Source organism: Anolis sagrei, chromosome 6 (assembly GCF_037176765.1).
Source record: "Anolis sagrei isolate rAnoSag1 chromosome 6, rAnoSag1.mat, whole genome shotgun sequence".
NCBI classification, from domain to species: domain Eukaryota; kingdom Metazoa; phylum Chordata; class Lepidosauria; order Squamata; family Dactyloidae; genus Anolis; species Anolis sagrei.
The window spans coordinates 15,944,644-15,965,552 of NC_090026.1; the positions used below are offsets into that span (position 1 = coordinate 15,944,644).

The 20,909-nt window shown below is 44.2% G+C and overlaps 2 protein-coding genes across 4 annotated transcripts in view; one reads left to right on the forward strand and one right to left on the reverse strand.

Annotated features, from left to right (window-relative positions):
- The window catches only part of RNF40 (ring finger protein 40), a 31,152-nt gene extending 25,927 nt beyond the window's left edge, over positions 1-5,225 (reverse strand). For both annotated transcript variants that reach the window (XM_067469823.1, XM_067469822.1), the window contains exon 1: positions 5,077-5,225. The gene's annotated coding sequence lies outside the window, so the exon portion shown is untranslated. The remainder of the gene's footprint in view (positions 1-5,076) is intronic.
- Positions 5,226-5,422: 197 nt separating this feature from the next.
- CFAP119 (cilia and flagella associated protein 119) lies at positions 5,423-20,352 on the forward strand. 2 transcript variants are annotated; one of them, XM_060780211.2, is made up of 9 exons: positions 5,423-5,769; positions 13,344-13,375; positions 13,780-13,845; positions 15,736-15,905; positions 16,711-16,781; positions 16,931-17,047; positions 17,513-17,573; positions 18,060-18,131; positions 19,786-20,352. In XM_060780211.2, the coding sequence occupies exons 1-9, from the start codon at positions 5,701-5,703 to the stop codon at positions 19,962-19,964; spliced, it is 837 nt and encodes a 278-aa protein (XP_060636194.1). In that variant the 5' UTR covers positions 5,423-5,700; the 3' UTR covers positions 19,965-20,352. The 2 variants fall into 2 exon arrangements, with proteins under 2 accessions (XP_060636194.1, XP_067325925.1); XM_067469824.1 differs by having other exon boundaries at positions 5,423-5,494.
- Positions 20,353-20,909: the final 557 nt, after the last annotated feature.

Below are 20,909 nucleotides of genomic sequence, written 5' to 3' on the forward strand. Positions count from 1 at the left end.
ATTTGGGTACACGCTTTTGGGAGATTCCCTGTTGGACATTTGGTACCTTTCCCTTTTTCTGCTGATTTATCTTTTTGACTGTCAGGGACTGCATTAAAATCTCCTACAATCAGCAACTCATCAAATACCTGTTCAAGTATATGGTTTCTCAATTTCTGCATAAATTCCACCTTTCCCCCATTAGGCGCATATATATTGCAGACAAGTGTTTTAGCTCCGTTTAAATCTATCATCACTCCCAACATCCTCCCATCATGATCTTTAAAGGCTAGTCTTGATATCAAATTCTCTTTCACATAGGTGGCTACTCCTTTCTTCTTTTCCCCACTACACGAATGATATAGTTTCCCCAATTTTTTCTGTTCCAAATATGCAATGTGTTTCTCTATAATATGAGTCTCTTGTATACAAAGTATATTACATTTTTCTCTGCTTAAGGAGTGCCATATCTTCCTCCTTTTATTTGGCAGGTTCAGACCATTGACATTCTGAGTTATTATTTTTATTCTTTGATCCATTTTAATTTATTTTTTATTACCTTATTTTCGTCTGTTTGTGCAGTGCCTTCTGGTCCGTCCAGATGGCGGTGGACCTTAGGGGATTTTTTCCTAGCCCTTTTCCTCTTTTTCTTACTCAAACCTAGTTCTGTCGGAGATTCCTCTTCACTGCTTTCTTCTCCTTCTTCTTTCTCCTCCATACTGATAGGTTCTTTTTCGGTTTTCCTTAGTGGGGTTATAAAATCCATGCCTGCCTCTTTTAATAGTTTTTCCCAGAAGTTTTTAGCCTCTGTCTCTGAGGATATCCAGAGCCTTTTTTCCTTCCAGGAGAGCATCAGTCCCTCATTCTTCTCCCATCTAAACCGGATGTTCCTTTTTTTTAATTCATCGGTTAGGAAGTGGTATTTCCTTCTTTTTTCTAGAATCGTTATGGGGATTTCTTTTAGGATTACTATCTTGTTACCTTTGTAAGATGTAGGAGCTCTAGCATTTTCTCTCAATATTTCGTCACATATACTTTTTTTGGTAAATTGTATCAGAATGTCTCGGGGTACTTTGTTTTTTTTGGCATAGCTGGAATTAACTCTGAAGACTCTATCGATGGACTTCTTTGTTGATTCTATGCTGGTTTTCGTTATCTTAGACACCAGGTCAGAGAGCATTTCTTTCAGATCTTCATTTTCTTGTTCTTTGATATTTCGGAACCTTAGTTGTGATTCTTTTTCTCTCAATTCCTGTGTCTCCTGCTGGTGTCTTAGAGTGGTAATTGAGCCTTCCATTGCCTTTAACTTGTTTTCCATATCTATATGTCGATCTTTAAAGCTCTCATTTTCCTTTTTTAAGATCTTGTTTTCTTGCTTCAGCCTCACTACATCTTCTTTTACCATCGTCAATTCCCTGTTGAGGGTGAGGTGTAGTTCCTCCTTTATTTCTTTCTTCATTTCTTTTAGTTCTCCCTTGAGTTCTTCTTTCAGCGCGTTGTTTTGTTTGACATTCTTGTCTTGCATTACTTGAACTACAGCCTGTAATTTCGTTATTTCTGCCAGAATATCTCTGAGGTTCGGCTCTTCTGGTGGGTTGTCTTTTTTCCCCCCTCCTTTCTTCTCCTTTTCCTTCTCCTTCTCTTTCTCCATCTTTTCTGTCCTTTTTTGTGTAGACATGGTGCTTCTTTCCGTTTGTTTGTTTCTCTTTTAATCTCTTAGTTATCCATTAAACCTCCCTCCTCTATAATGGGCCTACCTTACAGTGGTTTCCCTTTATTCATTCTGTAAAGTTGTTCCCTGCTTGTCACTCCCTCCGGGTTCAATGGGATCCACTGGGTTGCGAGGGGCTCTCTCCTTCTGGGGGGGGCTCAACTCGCGGGATTTCTCTGATCTCGCGAGGTTCCACAGCTCTCGTGAGCTCTCCCCCCTTGTGCGAGAGTTTGCTTTCTCGCGAGTATTGCTTCTTTCTCGCGAGGTTTCTTCCTCCTCGTGGAGTTTCCTCTTTCCTCGCCAGGGCCCCGCGAAGCTTCTGCAGCTCTACCTCTCCGTCGCTCTGTCGTCTCCCTTCCCTCTTCTCAACGCCGTCCCTCCGCCGTCTCTTTCGCTGCCGCCCCCTTCGGACTCCCTCCTCTCCCTGGGTCCCAGGGTCTTCTCCCGTTTCGTGCAGCCTCTGGAGCAGCGGCTTCACCCTCGCGCGTGCAACGGCTTCACTCTCGCTTCGCCCCCGCGCGCGCCATCTCTACCTCCAAAACGGAGGGTTGGGGAGCGTATGGAAACACAAGGAGCGAAGAGAAGGAGCAAGAAACAAGGAGCGGGTGAGGTAACAATGGGAAGGGGGTGAGTTCAGGAAAATCTCAAGTTTCTTGTCTCCGGAGTTCTTGAGTTAAAAGTTCAGTAGTGTTTATGTTATGTTCTTTACGGTTTAAAGTTATCTTAGTTGTTGTCAACCACGGCCCCAAATTTGGCACCTGGCCTTCTTGTTTCCCCCTCTGTTTCCCTTCTGTCTCTCTGTCTTGCTCACCTTTTCGTTCTTCGTTCTTTCAGTTGTGTTGTTTTGAAGATGGTGGCTGGCGTCCTAGCCCGGATTCTACCCGGGAACCTGTGTTGGACCTCACCCCTTTGCCAAGTTTGGGGGTCTCCTTTGGAGCTTCTTGGTCTAAGGGTCCTACTGCCCCATTATTTCCACGAGGCAGGGGGGGACTAGCCCCCCTGAGGCATTCAACAAGTTGCAAGAGCTGACGAGCGTCAGGAACTTGCTTCTCCCGCCATCTTGCCACCACCGGAAGTCGTCAGGGTATCTTTTGTTGATACAAGTGATTTAAATGTTTTTAATCTATATGTTTAAATGGTTGTTTTTTTCATCTGTGTATTTTAACTGTGTTGCATGTTGCCTTAAGTACAGAAATAAAGCAAATTATTATTATTATTATTATTATTATTATTATTATTATTATTATTATTATTATGGGTTGCTGTGAGTTTTCCAGGCTGCATAACCATGTTCAGGAAACATTGTCTTCTGAGTTGTAGGTTTTTTGGGGCTGTATGGCCATGTTCTAGAGCAGTGGTTCTCAACCTGGGGTCCCCAGATGTTTTTGGCCTTCAACTCCCAGAAATGCTAACAGCTGGGAAACTGACTGGGATTTCTGGGAGTTGTAGGCCAAAAACATGGGGACCCCTGGTTGAGAACCACTGTTCTAGAGGCGTTTTCTCCTGACGTTTTGCCGGCATCTATGGCAGGCATCCTCAGAGGTTGTGAGACCTCACAACCTCTGAGGATGCTTGCCATAGATGCAGGCAAAACGTCAGGAGAGAATGCCTCTAGAACATGGCCATATAGCCCAAAAAAACCCTACAACAACCCAGTGATTCCAGCCATGAAAGCCTTCAAGAATACATTGTCTTCTGACTTTTCACCCACATCTATGGCAAGCATCCTCAGAGGCTGAGGAGTCTTTTGGAAACTAGGCAAGTGAGGTTTATATATCTGGGGAACGTCCAGGGTGGGAGAAAGAACTCTTGTCTGTTGGAGGCAGTTGTAATTGGCCACTCGGATTAGCACCGAAGGGCCTTGCAGCTTCAAAGACTGGCTGCTTCCTGCTTAGAGCAGTGGTTCTCAACCTGGGGTCCCCAGATGTTTTTGGCCTACAACTCCCAGAAATCCTAGCTAGTTTACCAGCTGCTAGGATTTCTGGGAGTTGTAGGCCAAAAACATCTAGGGACCCCAGGTTGAGAACCACTGGCTTAGAGGAATTGTTAGGAGGTGTTAGTTGGTCCTAATTTATTCCTGTCTGGAATTCCCCCATTTTTTGAAAGTTGCTCTTTTTACTGTCAGGAGAATTCCAGACATGAAACAACCAAGGCCAGCTAACACTTTCTAGCAACACTTCCCCCAGGCAGGAAGCAGCCAGAGACTTTGAACCTGCAAAACCATTCAGTACTAATCAAGGTGGCCAATTGCAAGCACAAGAGTTCTTTCTTTCTTCTACCCTGGACCTTATTCCACAGATATATAAACCCCACCTGCCTAATTTCCAATGACCTCACAACCTGCCATGTTGTTGTTCATTCGTTCAGTCGTCTCCGACTCTTCGTGACCTCATGGACCAGTCCACGCCAGAGCTCCCTGTCGGCCGTCACCACCCCCAGCTCCTTCAAGGTCAGTTCAGTCACTTCAAGGATGCCATCCATCCATCTTGTCCTTGGTCGGCCCCTCTTCCTTTTCCCTTCCACTTTCCCCAGCATCATTGTCTTCTCTAGGCTTTGCTGTCTCCTCATGATGTGGCCAAAGTACTTCAACTTTGTCTCTAGTATCCTTCCCTCCAATTTCCTGGAGGATGGACTGGCTGCATCTTCTCGCAGTCCAAGGCACTCTCAGCACTTTCCTCCAACACCACAGCTCAAAAGCATCTCTCTTCCTTCGCTCAGCCTTCCCTAAGGTCCAGCTCTCACATCCGTAGGTTACTACAGGGAATACCATGGCTTTGACTAGGCGGATCTTTGTTGCCAGTCTGATGTCTCTACTCTTTACGATTTTATCGAGACTGGACATTGCTCTCCTCCCAAGAAGTAAGCGTCTTTCCTGGCCACAGTCTGCATCTACAGTAATCTTTGCACCTAGAAATACAAAGTCTGTCACGGCCTCCACGTTTTCTCCCTCTATTAGATCATAGATGTGGGCAAAACTTCAGGAGAGAGTGCTTCTGGAAGATGCCCATACAGCCCGGAAAATTCACAATAAACCAGTGATTCCAGCCATGGAAGCCTTTGACAACACAACAATAATAATTATAACAATGATAATTGTTGTTATTGTTGTTATAGTAATATATTTTATGGGTGGGCCCCTCAGTCTATTTGAACCTGTGAATTTAAACTGACATTTTGTTGGCACAAATGATTTCAATGTGTTTTAAGTATTATTATTGATAGTAATATAAATAAGATGTATTTTGAGTGAGAATAAGAAGAATGATCCTATTAGCATGGCTCTCAGGTACTTTTTAAAGAGACAGTGCCACAAAAATGGGTGTTTAGAGAAGAAGAGATAGAGAAGGCCCGATAGGGAAGGGGAGGAAGGAGACCTGCAGGCTCACCCCGCCATCGCCGCCGCCTCTCTGCCTTCCCCTCCATACGACGCTTCGGACTAGAAGCCCCGCCGCAGCCACTGCGCATGCGCCCGAGGAGGCATCTTTCGGCCAGACTCAAGCGAATCTCCCCTTCCTGTTCTGGGTGGCGCATGCGCGAGCAGACTCTTCGACTCGGAATGCGACGTGCTTTCCTATTGGTCGAAAGGACACCTGGAAGGGCGGGTTGTGTGCATACGTAAGTGGGAGGGTGGAATGAAAGCTGACACACGATTGGTTCAACTGGGAAAGAGATTACCTGTGATTGGACGGATGCTCCTAGAAGAAGAGGCGTGGCTCCAAGGTAAAACTCCTCCCATAGAGACAGGGAAAAAGGAAGTCAAATGTAAACATTTCCTCAGAAGGATGCCAACTTGGCTCTGGAGTGGTAACAATGATCCTATCCTGGCTCTGGAGGCATAACAATGGTTTAGAAGAGGGAGTTATCTTTCTTTGCCGCTTATAGAGAGCACTACCTTTCCAGTATCCTTCATAGGAAAGGCTCCTTCCACTTTGAAAGAGGACGGCACTGATTGGCTCGCTCCTGACCTGGCTCAACATTCTTTCTTCTAATTGGACGGAGCCCAGAATGCCATGGCAACGGAGGACTCCTTCAGTCCTCCACCTCAAAGGCCTTTAATGGGGCCAGAATCCCTTAATAAGGTACCAGAGGAGGGGGAGCAATACTAAAATGAATGGTGTGATGTCTCGGCCTAGTATTATTTCCTTGTTGCCTGTTGGACTGTTCCATTTTGCCAAGTTTAGAGTAGGAGTTTAGGCTCCCCCTATAGGCCGAGCTCTTTGGCTCAGCCCATTCTGCCTCAGAGCCTGGTGAAAGACTTTTTGGCTTCTTTCCTTTTGGTCATAATTTATAGATAGTTGCCAGAAAAGTGTCTGGTCTGGCTTGCAGTCCGTACAGGCCATCCTTATCACATATTTGCCTTAGAGTTTATAATAGATGTTATAAAGAATAGATAATATATGTATTGTCGAAGGCTTTCATGGCTGGAATCACTAGGTTCTTGTGGGTTTTTTCGGGCTATAGAGCCATGTTCTAGAGGCATTTCTCCTGACGTTTCGCCTGCATCTATGGCAAGCATCCTCAGAGGTAGTGAGGTCTGTTGGAATTAGGACAATGGGTTTATATATCTGTGGAATGGCTGGGGTGGGGCAAAGAGCTCTTCTCTGGTGGAGCTAGGTGTGAATGTTTCAGCTGATCACCTTCATTAGTATTTGAAGGCCTGCCTGAGCCTGGGAAAATCTGCCTGAGGCCTTCAAATGCTAATGAAGGTGATCAGCTGAAACATTATGTTGTAATAATAATAATAATAATAAACCGCGTTGAGTCGCCGGCTAGGCTGAGAAACGGCGGTATACAAATATAGCAAATAAATAAATAAATAAATAAATAAATAAATAAAATTCACACCTAGCTCCAGCAGACAAGAGTTCTTTGCCCCACCCCAGCCATTCCACAGATATATAAACCCATTGTCCTAATTCCAACAGACCTCACTACCTCTGAGGATGCTTGCCATAGATGCAGGCGAAACGTCAGGAGAAATGCCTCTAGAACATGGCTCTATAGCCCGAAAAAACCCACAAGAACCTAGATAATATATGCTTCATAGAATTCTTAGCTAATACATGCCTTAGAGTTTATAGTTTATAGAATACTTACCTCATAGAAATTATACTTTGTTACCTCAGAGTTATACCATCATAATCAATCTGTACCTTTGTACATTGTTGTAATTCATCTTGTTTGTTTAGTAAACTCAATTTGGTTAATTTAGTCTTGTATGTAGAGTGTTATTTTTGGGGGAATTAAAGTAATTTAGGGCATACAGATGGTCACTGGGAAAATAGCCAGACACATTTAGTTTTCTCATTAGATCTTCCTGGTGTGCCATCATAAATGGAAAAAAGAGAAATAAATGAATGGTTGAAAGAAGGGACTGAGGTGTTATCTCTACGCACATTTCTGGCAGCCAATATTCGGCTCCGCAACCGTTGTTGTGTGGAGTCCCACAGGGTTCAATTCTGTCCCCGATGTTATTTAACATCTACATGAAGCCGCTGGGAGAGATCATTCGGAGTTTCGGGCTAAGATGTTATCTCTATGCAGATGATGTCCAAATCTGTCACTCCTTCCCACCTGTCACCAAGGAGGCTGTCCAGACCTTGAACTGGTGTTTAGCTGCTGTATTGGACTGGATGAGAGCTAACAAATTGAAATTGAATCCAGACAAGACAGAGGTCCTACTGGTCAGTCGCAAGGCCGAACAGGGTATAGGGTTACAGCCTGTGTTAGATGGGGTTACACTCCCCCTGAAGATGCAGGTTCGCAGTTTGGGAGTGATCCTGGACTCATCGCTGAGCCTGGAACCCCAGGTCTCAGCGGTGGCCGGGAGAGCTTTCGCACAATTAAAACTTGTGCGCCAGCTGCGCCCGTACCTTGGGAAGTGATCTGGCCACGGTGGTCCACGCTCTTGTCACATCCCGGTTGGATTACTGCAACGCATTCTACGTGGGGTTGCCTTTGAAGACTGCTCGGAAACTTCAACTAGTCCAGCGGGAAGCAGCCAGATTGCTCACCGGAGCAGCGTACAGGGAGCATTCCACCCCCCTGTTGCGCCAACTCCACTGGCTGCCGATCCAATTCCGAGCACAATTCAAAGTGCTGGTTTTGACCTACAAAACCCTATACGGTTCCGGCCCAGTGTATTTGTCCGAACGGATCTCCCTCTACATCCCACCTCAAAGCTTAAGATCTTCTGGGGAGGCCCTGCTCTCGACCCCGCCACTCTCACAGGTGAGGTTGGCGGGGACGAGGAGCAGGGCCTTCTCGGTGGTGGCCCCCCACCTGTGGAACTCACTCCCCGGGGAGATTAGATCGGCGACCTCCCTTCTGGCATTCCGGAAAAAACTGAAGACCTGGGTTTGGGATCAAGCCTTTGGACACACTGGCAACTAAATGAAGGATCTAACGATAGACAAGGACAAATGGAACGGAATGGACATATGGACTCTGAACCCGAGCATGAGATTGTTTTTAATATTTATTGTGCACTGATGTTTTAATTTAACTGTTGAATTGTTTTGTATTTTATATTGTTTGTCTATAGATTTAGGCATCTAATTGTGCCTCCTATGTAAGCCGCCCTGAGTCCCCCCCGGGGTGAGAAGGGCGGGGTATAAGTAAATGAAATAAATAAATAAATAAATAAATATTGAGTCTGCGAAGAATCGTCCAGCCGAGCTTTTCCGAGTTGTCAGGGGACTGTTAAATCCGCTGAAAAGCGAGGCCCCTGATAACTCGGTGGCTCGCTGTGAAGCAATTGCTCGATTCTTCGCGGATAAAATTGTGCGGATTCGGTCGGGTTTTGACGACGTATTAACGGCACTCTCTGGGGAGCCCCCGGTGGCGCAGTGAGTTGTTGATCGAACTGAGCTTGTTGATCGAAAGGTCGCAGGTTCGATTCCGGGGAGTGGCGTGAGCTTCCGCTGTCAGCCCTAGCTTCTGCCAACCTAGCAGTTCGAAAACATGCAAATGTGAGTAGATTAATAGGTACCGCTCTGGTGGGAAGGTAACAGCGTTCCATGCAGTCATACTGGCCACATGACCTTGGAGGTGTCTATGGACAACGCTGGCTCTTCGGCTTAGAAATGGAGATGAGCACCACACCCCAGAGTCAGACATGACTGGACTTAATGTCAGGGGACTACCTTTACCTGGGGATGTAACGCGAGCATCTGCTTGTCCAGTTTTGTTGGATTCTTTTCAATTGGTTCAGCTTGAGGATGTGGACAGGATCCTCGGAGAGGTGCGACCTACCACATGCATCCTAGACCCCTGCCCATCCTGGCTGATAAAGGAAGCCAGAGGGGGTTTGGCACAGTGGGTAAAAGTGGTGGTTAACGCCTCCTAACAGGAAGGAAAGTTTCCAGCGAACTTAAAACAAGCTATTACAAAACTGCTGTTGAAGAAACCATCACTGGATCCCACTCAATTCGACAACTATTGGCCAGTTTCCAATCTCCCCTATTTGGGCAAAGTCATGGAATGTGTGGTAGCGACACAACTCCAGGGGTTTCTGGTTAGACACGGATTATCTAGATCCGGCACAGTCTGGCTTTAGGCCGGGACATGGAACTGAGACAGCCTTGGTCGCCTTGGTAGATTATCTTTGCTGGGAAATGGACAGGGGGAGTGTGTCCCTGTTGGTTTTGCTGGACCTCTCAGCGGCCTTCGATACCGTTGATCACGGTATCCTTCTGGGACGCCTCATGGATATGGGGTTCAGGGGCACTGCTTTGCAGTAGCTCCGATCCTTCCTTGAGGGACTGTCCCAGTAGGTGTTACTGGGTGACACCTGTTCGGCCCCACAACCGTTGTTGTATGGAGTCCCACAGGGTTCAATCTTGTCCCCGATGTTATTTAACATCTACATGAAGCCGCTGGGGGAGATCATTCGGAGTTTCGGAATGAGATGTTATCTCTACGCAGATGATGTCCAAATCTGTCACTCCTTCTCATCTGTTACCAAGGAGGCTGTCCAGACCTTGAATCGGTGTTTAGCTGCTGTGTCAGAGTGGATGAGAGCTAACAAATTGAAATTGAATCCAGACAAGACAGAGGTCCTACTGGTCAGTCGTAAGGCCGAACAGGGCATAGGGTTAGAGCCTGTGTTATACGGGGTTACACTCCCCCTGAAGATGCAGGTTCGCAGCTTGGGAGTGATCCTGGATTCATCGCTGAGCCTGGAACCCCAGGTCTCGGCGGTGTCCGGGAGGGCTTTTGCATAACTAAGACTTGTGCGCCAGCTGCGACCGTACCTTGCAAAGGTTGATCTGGCCGGGGTGGTCCATGCTTTGGTCACCTCTAGATTGGATTACTGTAATGCTCTCTACGTGGGGCTGTCCTTGAAAACAGCTCGGAAATTCCAGCTGGTCCAGCGAGCGGCGGCCAGGATGTTAACTGGCGCTCCTTACAGAGAGAGGTCAACCCTCCTGTTTAAGGAGCTCCATTGGCTGCCGTTTACCTACAGAACCCAATTCAAGGTGCAGGTGCTTACCTACAAAGCCCTAAACGGTTTGGGACCTGCCTACCTGCGTGACCACATCTCCATTTATGAACCCACGCGTTCCCTCCGTTCATCCGGAGAGGCCCTGCTCACGATCCCACCTGCGTCGCAGGCGCGTTTGGTGGGGACGAGGGACAAGGCCTTCTCTGTGGTTGCCCCCCGACTCTGGAACACTCTCCCCAAAGACATTAGACTGGCCCCCTCACTGGCAGTCCTCAGAAAGAACTTGAAGACCTGGCTATTCCGATGTGCCTTTCCGGAGTAGGATAACTCCCAGCTCTAAGTCCCAAAAGCACTTTATTAGAGTTTAAGACTCTCTGCACATTGCACTTGCCCGGAAATCCAATGTACCACCAGCCACACCCAGGACTTTTTAAACCTGTACCCATCACTGGCCCAACCCTGGTTTTATTGTGTAATGGTGTAATGTTTGTTATTGCTATGTTTTAATTTTTAATTTGCTTTGAATTGTAGTGTTATTGTTTTGTTGTTGTTGTGTTGAGGCCTCGGCCTTTGTAAGCCGCATCGAATCCCTTGGGAGATGCTAGCGGGGTACAAATAAAGTTTAATAATAATAATAAAAAGTCTGATCTGGCCATGGTGGTCCACGCTCTTGTTACATCCCGAATAGATTACTGCAACGTGCTCTACGTGGGGTTGCCTTTGAAGACTATTCGGAAACTTCAATTAGTCCAACGGGTGGTGGCTAGATTACTCACCGGAGCGTCATACAGAGAGCATACCACCCCCTGCTATGTCAGCTCCACTGGCTGCCAATCCAGTTCCGAGCACAATTCAAAGTGCTGGTTTTGACCTACAAAACCCTATACAGCTCCGGCCCAGCATACCTGTCCGAACGTATCTCCTTCTACGTCCCACCTCGGAGTTTAAGATCTTCTGGGGAGGCCCTGCTCTCGGCCCCACTTTTATCACAACTGAGGCTGGTGGGGACGAGGGACAGGGCCTTCTCGGTGGTGGCCCCTCGTCTGTGGAATGCACTCCCCGGGGAAATTAGGTCATCAACATTCCTCCTCTCTCTCAGAAGGAAGTTAAAAACTTGGATATGGGACCAGGCCTTTGGGTAAGCTGGCAGATGGATAAAAGACAATGACGACCAGAGTAGGAAAGGACAATGACAATGCTGGATGGATTATGGATTTATGAATTGGCGAACGTTGACCACAAGATGATTTTATTGCTGCTATTGTATTAATTTGTTTTAACTAGTTCATAGAATCATAGAATCAAAGAGTTGGAAGAGACCTCATGGGCCATCCAGTCCAACCCCCTGCCAAGAAGCAGGAATATTGCATTCAAATCACCCCTGACAGATGGCCATCCAGCCTCTGCTTAAAAGCTTCCAAGGAAGGAGCCTCCACCACACTCCGGGGCAGAGAGTTCCACTGCCGAATGGCTCTCACAGTCAGGAAGTTCTTCCTAATGTTCAGATGGAATCTCCTCTCTTGTAGTTTGAAGCCATTGTTCCGCATTCTAGCCTGCAAGGAAGCAGAAAACAAGCTTGCTCCCTCCTCTCTGTGGCTTCCTCTCACATATTTATACATGGCTATCATATCTCCTCTCAGCCTTCTCTTCTTCAGGCTAAACATGCCCAGTTCCCTAAGCCGCTCCTCGTAGGGCTTGTTCTCCAGACCCTTGATCATTTTAGTCGCCCTCCTCTGGACACATTCCAGCTTGTCAATATCTCTTATAACTGTTGTTGTTATATTGTATTTTGTATATTGTATTTTGTGAACTGTTGGGCATCGAATCGTGCCTTTTGTAAGCCGCCCTGAGTCCCCCCTAGGGGGTTGAGAAGGGCGGGGTAGAAGCACTCCAAATAAATAAATAAATAAATAAATAAATAAGGGATCACAGAGTCATAATAATAATAATAATAATAATAATATGTATTGTCGAAGGCTTTCATGGCCGGAATCACTGGGTTGTTGTAGGTTTTTTCGGGCTATATGGCCATGGTCTAGAGGCATTTTCTCCTGACGTTTCGCCTGCATCTATGGCAAGCATCCTCAGAGGTAGTGAGGTCTGTTGGAACTAGGGGAAAGGGTTTAGTATGATAGCTGGGTCTGGAAGCTCCGAGCGTTATGGAGATGCTGCATCGCTCCTTCGAGAGCACTGTTTGCGCAAGAGAGACTTAGCTAATGTAAGCCAGGCCAAAGACAGATAATATAGAAGAAATGTCAGAGTTCTTTAATGGTGAAACCCTAACACTTACCCAAACCCTGAACCGCACCGTAAGCCTAAACCTAAGCCTAACCCCTAACCCTAATTACCTTCTACCTGGCAAATGTTTTCACCTTTTCAAAACACCTCATGTAAATTTAACTCCTGCCTTAGATCTTTCTTTGCTCTTACCTTCTAATGTCTGCTTTACTGGATCATATCTTGAATGAATGATTCAGAACTGGCAATTCCTTACTGTGAAGCCTTGTAGGATTAGATTCTTTACTGGCAAAAAATCCCACATCTTTCCTTCTGCTTATCCCTGTAAAAAAGCAAGTAACATACTGTTAAGGATAGGCTATGTCATATGGAGGAGCCAGGGATTCATTCAGGGTGGGAGGTGACATTGACTGGATCAATCCAGCCATATAATTCAGTTTGGAACTACATTACATAGTTGGTGTAGACAAAGCATGGGCAAACTTCAGTCCTCTGGATGTTTTGGACTTCAACTCCCAGAAATCCCACGCAGCTTACTGGCTGTTGGGAATTGTGGGAGTTGAAGTCCAAAACACCTGGAGGGCACAAGTTTGCTCATGCCTGGTGTAGACCCATATAATGCAGTTCAGTTAAAACTGCATTATAATTTCAAACTGAATTATATGGCAATGTAAATCCAGCCATTAGCAGCATACAGGAGGGAAAATACCCCAGAAGATATTTTTATTTCATTAAAAAAAAATTTAAAAGAGGCGAAATGTATAATTTTATTTCTAATTACATAGGCTATAATTTACCTAACAAATGTTAGTTTGTCAGCATGATCCTTTTAATTAGAATCAGTAGCCACTATGACAGGATAAAGTTGCAGCTGAATGAATCGTGCTAAATTAACTTTTAAATAATCTAAGAGTAGGTTAAGATATCACTATGGTGATTTGGATTTAACAAAATGTATTTCTCTTTCAGCCACAAACACATAAAGCAAAGATATGTATGTGGTAAGTTGCTTTTTGTATCTTTAGGGGAAGGTGGTTATACCATTAGTTAAAAGCCCAGAACCACTTTTATGTGGGTTCATAGCTTGAAGATGACCATATTTTGGTAAAATTTTGAAGATGACCATATTTTCTGTGGCACTCAGAAAACTTTCAGAAATAGCTTTATTGGCCATTTAGCTAAATACCATAAATTTGAAAATCTGCAAACAACGATGCCTTAATTGGGCCAAATAAAATCATGAATATAGATATCCACTGATTTTTTCATCAGGCAAAGATGATAGCAATCAAACAGGAGAAGAAAAAAAGCAATATTTTGAATGTGAGATTGCACTTTCTGCTACAGCCAAAGGGATGCCCAGCAGTTATACCTGTTTTTTTTTTCTTCATTGTCCCTGTTTCAGGAAATACTTGGATGTTCACAGCATGGATCTCATCAATGCGGCTAAGACCACTGATACTCTGAAGAGGTAACGGCAGTTTGGGGACTGAGAAACAAAAACTAACTGCTTGTATCTTAAATAAAAATGAAGGCATATATAGAATTCAATACAAAAAATTATTTCTGGTCACTTCCAATTTTGTTGGGGGGATTCCATGAATCATGATTTTTCCCAGAGGCAGAAAATTCACCCAGGCACTGTGTCATCCTTGATGTATAATAAAGTTTAAGGTTGCTTGCTAATATCAAGAATCATCAATAAAAGTCAGATGCTCAGTATAATCTTGCACATCAGTATAATCTTGCACAAAAGTCAGATGCTCAGTATAATCTTGCACATAATCTTGTAGATCCATGTGTTTGTTTTTCAAACTGTATTACTCCGCTATATTGAGTTGCAGGCATGGCAGGTAACCACATTAGAAGTGCATCAGTATCAGAATGTGTGGAAATTACCTTCTTTAGATTACAGCTTTTTATCCTGCAGCCATGCTGATTGGGGAATTATACAAATTAGAGTCAAAAAAGAAATTTTCCAAGCTTTGGCACAGGCTGCTTCCAGGAATCGTGTGAGCAATTTGAATGTTAAAAGCTTTCACAGCATTGGATCAGTGTACCCGAAGAGCTGATTTACTTCATATTTATCCTCTTGCACTGAAACCTGTTTCTGGGAGGGTGCCTCTTGAACTCACAGAAATGGGGACACAGAGCAAGATGATCCCTTGCTTAACCTTCTGCTGAAACCAAAAGCTGACATTGGTTCCAATTCCCTGTTTCAACAGATCAATATCATTCTATTCCTGAACATGTCTAATTAATTAAAGTACTTCAGTACTCAATATTAGAAGCTTGCAGTGTGAGAAACCACAGAATTTTGAACTAGAAGTGCCATTAAAAATCCAGGAAGGTTCAGATCTTGGAAATACTCCTTTTTTGATTACAACTCCAAGCTCCCCCCCCCCCCCCCCCACACACACACCCCTTCCCAGTTTCTGCTACACAAAGAATGTAAATCATGAAATTGGCTGTGTAGATTGGATATCCTTATGTCTGCTCAGTATTCAAATAAGTGATAGCAAGGCCATCATTTTCTAAGTAAACTTCAAGACACAGATCTGTAATAAGCTGCCATTTCCCCACTTTCCCTGCAGAGATTTGACTGGCCTGGCCATTGCAGCAAAAATGAGAATTCCATGTATCTTCATGGATTTAGTGACTTACATTTTTGCAAGCTCGAGCTTTCTTTATTGGGTGCTTGAATTGGATAACAATTGGTATCTCTCTGGAAGGTGTCCTAATTGGTTTTGGTTTGCCAGATGTATAAAAAAGTGGGTGTGCATTAACTTGGGAGTGAGTCCTTGAAGAGGTATTCCTGAAAAACTAGAATCAGATCAGGCAATGTAAGGTTTAAAAAGCAGTTTGAATAGAGTGAGAGGAATATGGAAAGAGAGGAGTGGCGAGACATGAGAAGCTTTCAATCAGTTGTTAGAGTATGCTTAACCAGCCATGGTAAAAAGAGACTAATAAAACCAATGTTTATATACATACTTCTGAGCACAGTCAAATCTCAAGAATCAGTCAGTGAATTCAATGACACCTAAAGCAAACATGGAAGATGCATTGCTCTCAAAGATATTGTTCACCTTCAGGAACATTCATTTTATATTGCATAGCCAGCAGTGAGGAATGATGAGAGTTGCGGTCTTGCTTTAGGTGTCATTGAAGTGTTCCCTCCTCTCCCCCCGCCCCCCGCCCCCCGCCCCACTCGTGCTCAATGCCCAGCTGCTTATCTTGTTGCATCCAATGTAACAAAATACCAGCAAGTTAAAGAACCTGAAAGCAGGACAATCACACTGAAAGACTCTCACAGGGTATCGGTTACTGGTCCTTCCTTATTCCCTCTCTCTCTCCTCCACAGCCTCCTTGCTGAGCTCTTAGCTCTCCAGGACTTTGAATCCAATCCTCGCTCTGCCATCTTACTAGATCTGTACTTTTACACCATTCAGTTCAGTCGGGAGCAGGGATTCAACCGGGAACAGACCTCGGCCTTCTTCTCAATTGTGAAGGATGTACACGAGACCTGTGTGGGTAAGCCTTTTAGTGGCAGGAAGAATTTGGTTAATGGATTCTGTTTTTCTTTCCACAAGAACTCCAGGGTTTTCCCACTGATGCTCAGAGCAATTTCACATAGATGAGAATTGCCCATCATGGCATTTGTGAACATGCATTCAGGAATTTATTTTTAGCAATAACACTGGCATTTGCTTCGAGAACCTTTCACACACAACTCCTGACTGTCTCATTATAGGAGTTTAGTTCTAGGAGGAGGAATTCTCAATACTTCTCCCTAAACTATCGGTCTCATGATTCCACAGGAAGAAAACAGAACAGCTAAAGCAGAATCAAAGTTGCATTTCTGTGTTGTGTGAAAGGGCTCCTGTTCTACCTACTGCCCAAACTGAGCAAATGGATGTCCACAGGAACAGTGTAGTTTTTGAACAGCTGAGAAAACTGAAGAGACACTCAGGGAAGAAGCGAAGAAGCCTTAATGTGAACCACTTGGGAATATAAAGAGAAAACAGTTTCTATACCAAGGGCAGCTGTTGCTATAGGCTGCCCCAACATAAACTATGGCAGTGTCCTTCTGCCTTGACCCACTCCATTCTTACTCATGTAGTATCCCAAACCCAACTGCTTTGTTTGCTTTGTAGAGCCATAAGAGAAATGTAATAACAGCTTTTGCTAAAGAAGAGAAGACAGCAAAGTGTGAGGCGCTCTTCTCTTGGTTGCCAGTTGAGGAGCTCAGCTTTTGGGAAAGGACTTGATACAAATACAAGGAGGAAGGCTGGGACTAGATCACTGACTTACAGTTTATCACTTTCTTGCCCTGTAGAAACACCTCTGCCCAACGTGGAGGAGTGCTACAACTATTTCACTGAACTCATTTTCTGCCACTCCATTCGGGTGAGTGTCATGCCAGGCTGGGTAAACAACAGGAGAAGAGTTCAGCTGGAACCTCTTTTGGGCAACTGCCCCTTCTCTGCAACTACTCAGAGCTAAAGAGGAGAAAGCCATTTGTCTCCTCACTGGTTTCCTCCTCTCTCTTTTCACAGAGGCCCCCTTTCAGCATTGATCTCTTTGATCAAGACCATCTGGTGCTCATAACAGACTATATGATCAACACTTACTTCCGGCACTTCAAACTTTACAAATATGCCTTCACTCCACAGGTAAAGGAGTCCTTCCCTTTCCCCCAAAGTATGTTGGGAAAAGATAAGGAAGATTGTCCCAGGAGAAGGGCAAAAAGACTTCTCTACACTTCCCAGTGTGAGTGTGCTCTCCCACCTAGAAATCTCTAGAACTGATGGTTTAAACTTTTATGTAGATCAGAGCCCCCTGTGTCATTTGACAAAAAAGTATACATTTTGGCCAAATCTGTTTTGTCTTTTGAAAGTGGGGCTTTTTGTAGTCTGTTCATCCATCAAAGGGTCACCGTTTGCCCTGGGCTAACCACAGTTTCCCATCTCCAGAGCGTATTGTCCACTTTTTAATTTGACTTTTAAGAGCCAGAGTCTTGTTCCTGTGTTGCGCTAAAAGTTATACAACATAAATCCAGAATGTAGCAAGGTAGTAGAGGGGTTGGGAATAATAATCAGAAAATCCTGAAATAGCAGCCCAGTATTGTCTCTTCTTAGGTGAGGTTGGACATATCGCTTACCTATATTGGGATGCCTGAACCAGAGCCCAAAGATGAAGGTAAGCAAAGGGATGCCACAATCCTTTCTGCAAAACCATCTTTGTTAGCCCAGCCAGACTTTTAGAAGAATACAAAAGCCAAGTTATTCTTTGAAAATGAGGACTTCTCACAAACACAAGAGTCTGAAGCCAAGTGAGGTGAGCCTTCCCTGCCCCAAAGGTTTATACAGTTCCCATCATCTCTATTCTCAGTCTCAAACCCTTTTAACTAAAAATGCCTGGGAAATGAACCAGTGTGGACCCTTCCTACTGTTGGGATTGTGGATACATCAGTCTGAATAGGGTTTTGAAGGACTTTCAAGGCTCTGGTAACCAATAATCACCACTAATGCTCTCCTCTACTTCAGAGTTATATTCATTAAGTTTATGAAATTATTTAAATAAACTGGTAATTGTTTATATCAAGATTTAAAGATACAGTCATTCTTAGACCTCAGTCCTCCCTGCAACCTCTCCAAACAATTCAATATATTTCTTTTTTTATAGAAGCAGCGGCTGAGAGTGCAGGCTTGTCACCTGTGCCGGAGGAAGCAGAGCTGACCCCTGTGCAGGAAGAAAGTAAGATGGAATACCTTTATGCAGAGGCCTTCATGTCTAGTGATACTGCAGTGAATTGGGTTAAAATGAGCTAGAAAATCCCTAGCTTTCAGATTGTCAATCCTGTACACATAAGGAAATCTCATGCAGCCTTTTCACCTCATTTCTTCTGCGAGATGAGGATAATAAATACTCTTCTGTTTCTGGGGACCCCAAAACTGCTTTCAAAGTTCAAGGGGGAGGAAGCTCCAGATTGACGGCAGGCCTTTATGAATTTTCCATACCTACATGTGTTTTTACAAAACAGTAACAACACAGAATATTGTGGCTAACATTACCACCAACTAAAGCAGTTAACAGTGTGACTGCTATGAAGACAGTGACAAAATCATAGATAGTATATATAGTATTTATAAAACTCTATTAAGCAAATGCAGCTATAAAGTAGGTTTCTAACTGGTCAATCCTGGGGGGGCGGGGGGGGGGGTCACTTAACTACATAGCAGTCTTTCTTGTCCCAAACATTGGAAGAAACTTCTAGGGTCTATATCTGTCTTACAAGATGTTTGTAAATTTCACTGAGCTGATAAATGAAGAATTGTTTATTGGGCAAGTGGGTTTATTAACAAAAGACCCTCACCATAAATGTACAGCAGAGTAAATTATTAGCAGCAGCGTGACCCAGCACCAGTAGCCACAAGTGATAACAAGAACAAAACCACAGAGACCAATGTTGTCTCTTCCATAGGCTTTCCTTTGTAGTAAAATAATATGGTTGCACTATTTACAAGAATAAGATTTTCACAATACGAAGTTCTTTATACTTTCTTTTTTGCTTCCACGCTGGGCTTCTTTCTCATGCAGATAAACAGTGCACTCTCACAGAGCTTCCTCTCACACCAAACTTATAGAGGAGCTTCACACAGTAGCTTTATACACAGCTTTACACACTGGGGCTTCTTTCACTGAAGCTTTTCACACCAGGCCTTCTCACACTTGGCCTTCTCATAGACTAAGGCCTACCTCACAGTGTGAGGCCGTCTCACAGTCTAAGGCCTACCTCACACTGTGAGGCCTTCTCTCACAGTCGAAGGCCTATTTCACACTGTGAGGCCTTCTCTCACAGTTGAAGGTCTACCTCACACTCAGACTGAGACCTTTCTCCCACTGAGGTTTACCTCAGACTGACAGCTACTAAGCTACAGGCACATCTGCTTATATAGAGCTGCAGCTTTTACTGAGTCATTGCATCCATTTAACCCTTTCAGTGCTTGACTCACATTTTTAAATAATTTTCACATAATTAAAAATACCTAATTAATTTTAAGTATTTCTCTCAGTTTAACTATTTTTAAGGGCACAACAGTACAAACCTGTATCAGGAGGGAATATGTTCAAAAACCCATGAATAATAGCAAATCTTATATTTTGACAATATGTGGGCTGGAAGCTTACCACAGAATTGTGTGAGAGGATCTAGTAAGGCCCTAAAACATTTCCAGGGGGAATATTTTGGAGCAAATGTAAATTAACCATGGATCTATACTGTATTTGAATATTTAGTTATGTATTATTTATAGGCCTGAAACATAGTGGTTCTTAAAACCTGGAACGAATGCTCTCTCATTTTAGAATGGATCATGCTAGGATTCACTCTGCTTCAACCTCCTCCTAGGTCCCACTGCTGCCCTGAGGGAGTACATCGCAACCCAACTTAACCAGGAGCTGGCTCAGCTGCGACTTTCAGTAGAAGAGCGCTTAAAGACAACAGAGGAGCAGTTTGCTGCCAAACTGGTGCAACTGGAGAAGGGCCCCAGTGCTCGCAAAGGTAGCACCAGGGGTAGGAAGAAATGAGCTGCATGGGGAATGAGAGAGAAAAATGGATTAGGCCTTTTCCTTTTGAAGGCCCTGCAAGGAACTTAAGAGTTTCATTTCTGAAGTTTCTTGAGGATCAGAGATGGGGGATGTGATGGTTACTATTTGATAGGGCAGCAGCAGGAATCGCCTGGTTCTCTGGATATTGTAGGACAGCAATTCCCATAATTCCTCACTATTAGCCATGTCAGCCAAGGTAGATGGGTTGTTGTAAATTCAACATCCTCTGGAGTGCTACACTTTGACCTTCCTTGAATGTGTTAGCTTTTAAGAGTGTGGTGTTATTTAGACAAAGCTACTGCAGAGATATTCCCAAGAAACTAGGTTTGCTGTGAAATTTTAAAGCAATAAAGAATATCCCAAGTGACTGGTCTTGTCATTGGTCATTTTCTGTGCCTTTTTCTGGGCTGGGCTTTAGCACAGCAGATTAAGCACCAAGCTGCAATCAGTCTTGCAAATCGGAAAGTTGATAGTTCGAAGCCCAGGTCAGGGTGAGCACCTGAACTTCTGCCCAACTTCTTCCAACCTAGCATTTCGAAAACAAATGTGAATAGATAAATAAGAACTGCATTAAGGTGGAGAGGCATTTTAGGCATGGCGTTTTGATCGGAAAAAGGAGGAAGTTTACAAAGAAAATCTCTTTTGCAAGAAGATGGGGCAACAGCACCCCCCTGTGGCCGGAACCGAGCACAGCCTCCAAAGATGCCGAAAGACGGGAAAGCCTATATATATATATATATATATATATATATATATATATATATATATATACACTACACACACACACACACACACCCCCCTCTATCTGTTTTGTCTTTTCATTGTATAATCAGCACTGAATGTTTGCTGCATATGTATTTTGTGATCCGCCCTGAGTCCCCTTTGGGGTGAGAAGGGCAGAATATAAGTACTGTAAGTAAATAA

Coding starts and splice junctions, on each gene's coding strand:
- CFAP119 (XM_060780211.2), top strand. CDS start 5,701: ATGGCAACGGAGGACTCCTTCAGTCCTCCACCTCAAAGGCCTTTAATG. Junction 16,782..16,930: donor TTTTCTGCCACTCCATTCGG/GTGAGTGTCATG, acceptor CTCTTTTCACAG/AGGCCCCCTTTCAGCATTGA. Junction 17,574..18,059: donor ACCAGAGCCCAAAGATGAAG/GTAAGCAAAGGG, acceptor CTTTTTTTATAG/AAGCAGCGGCTGAGAGTGCA.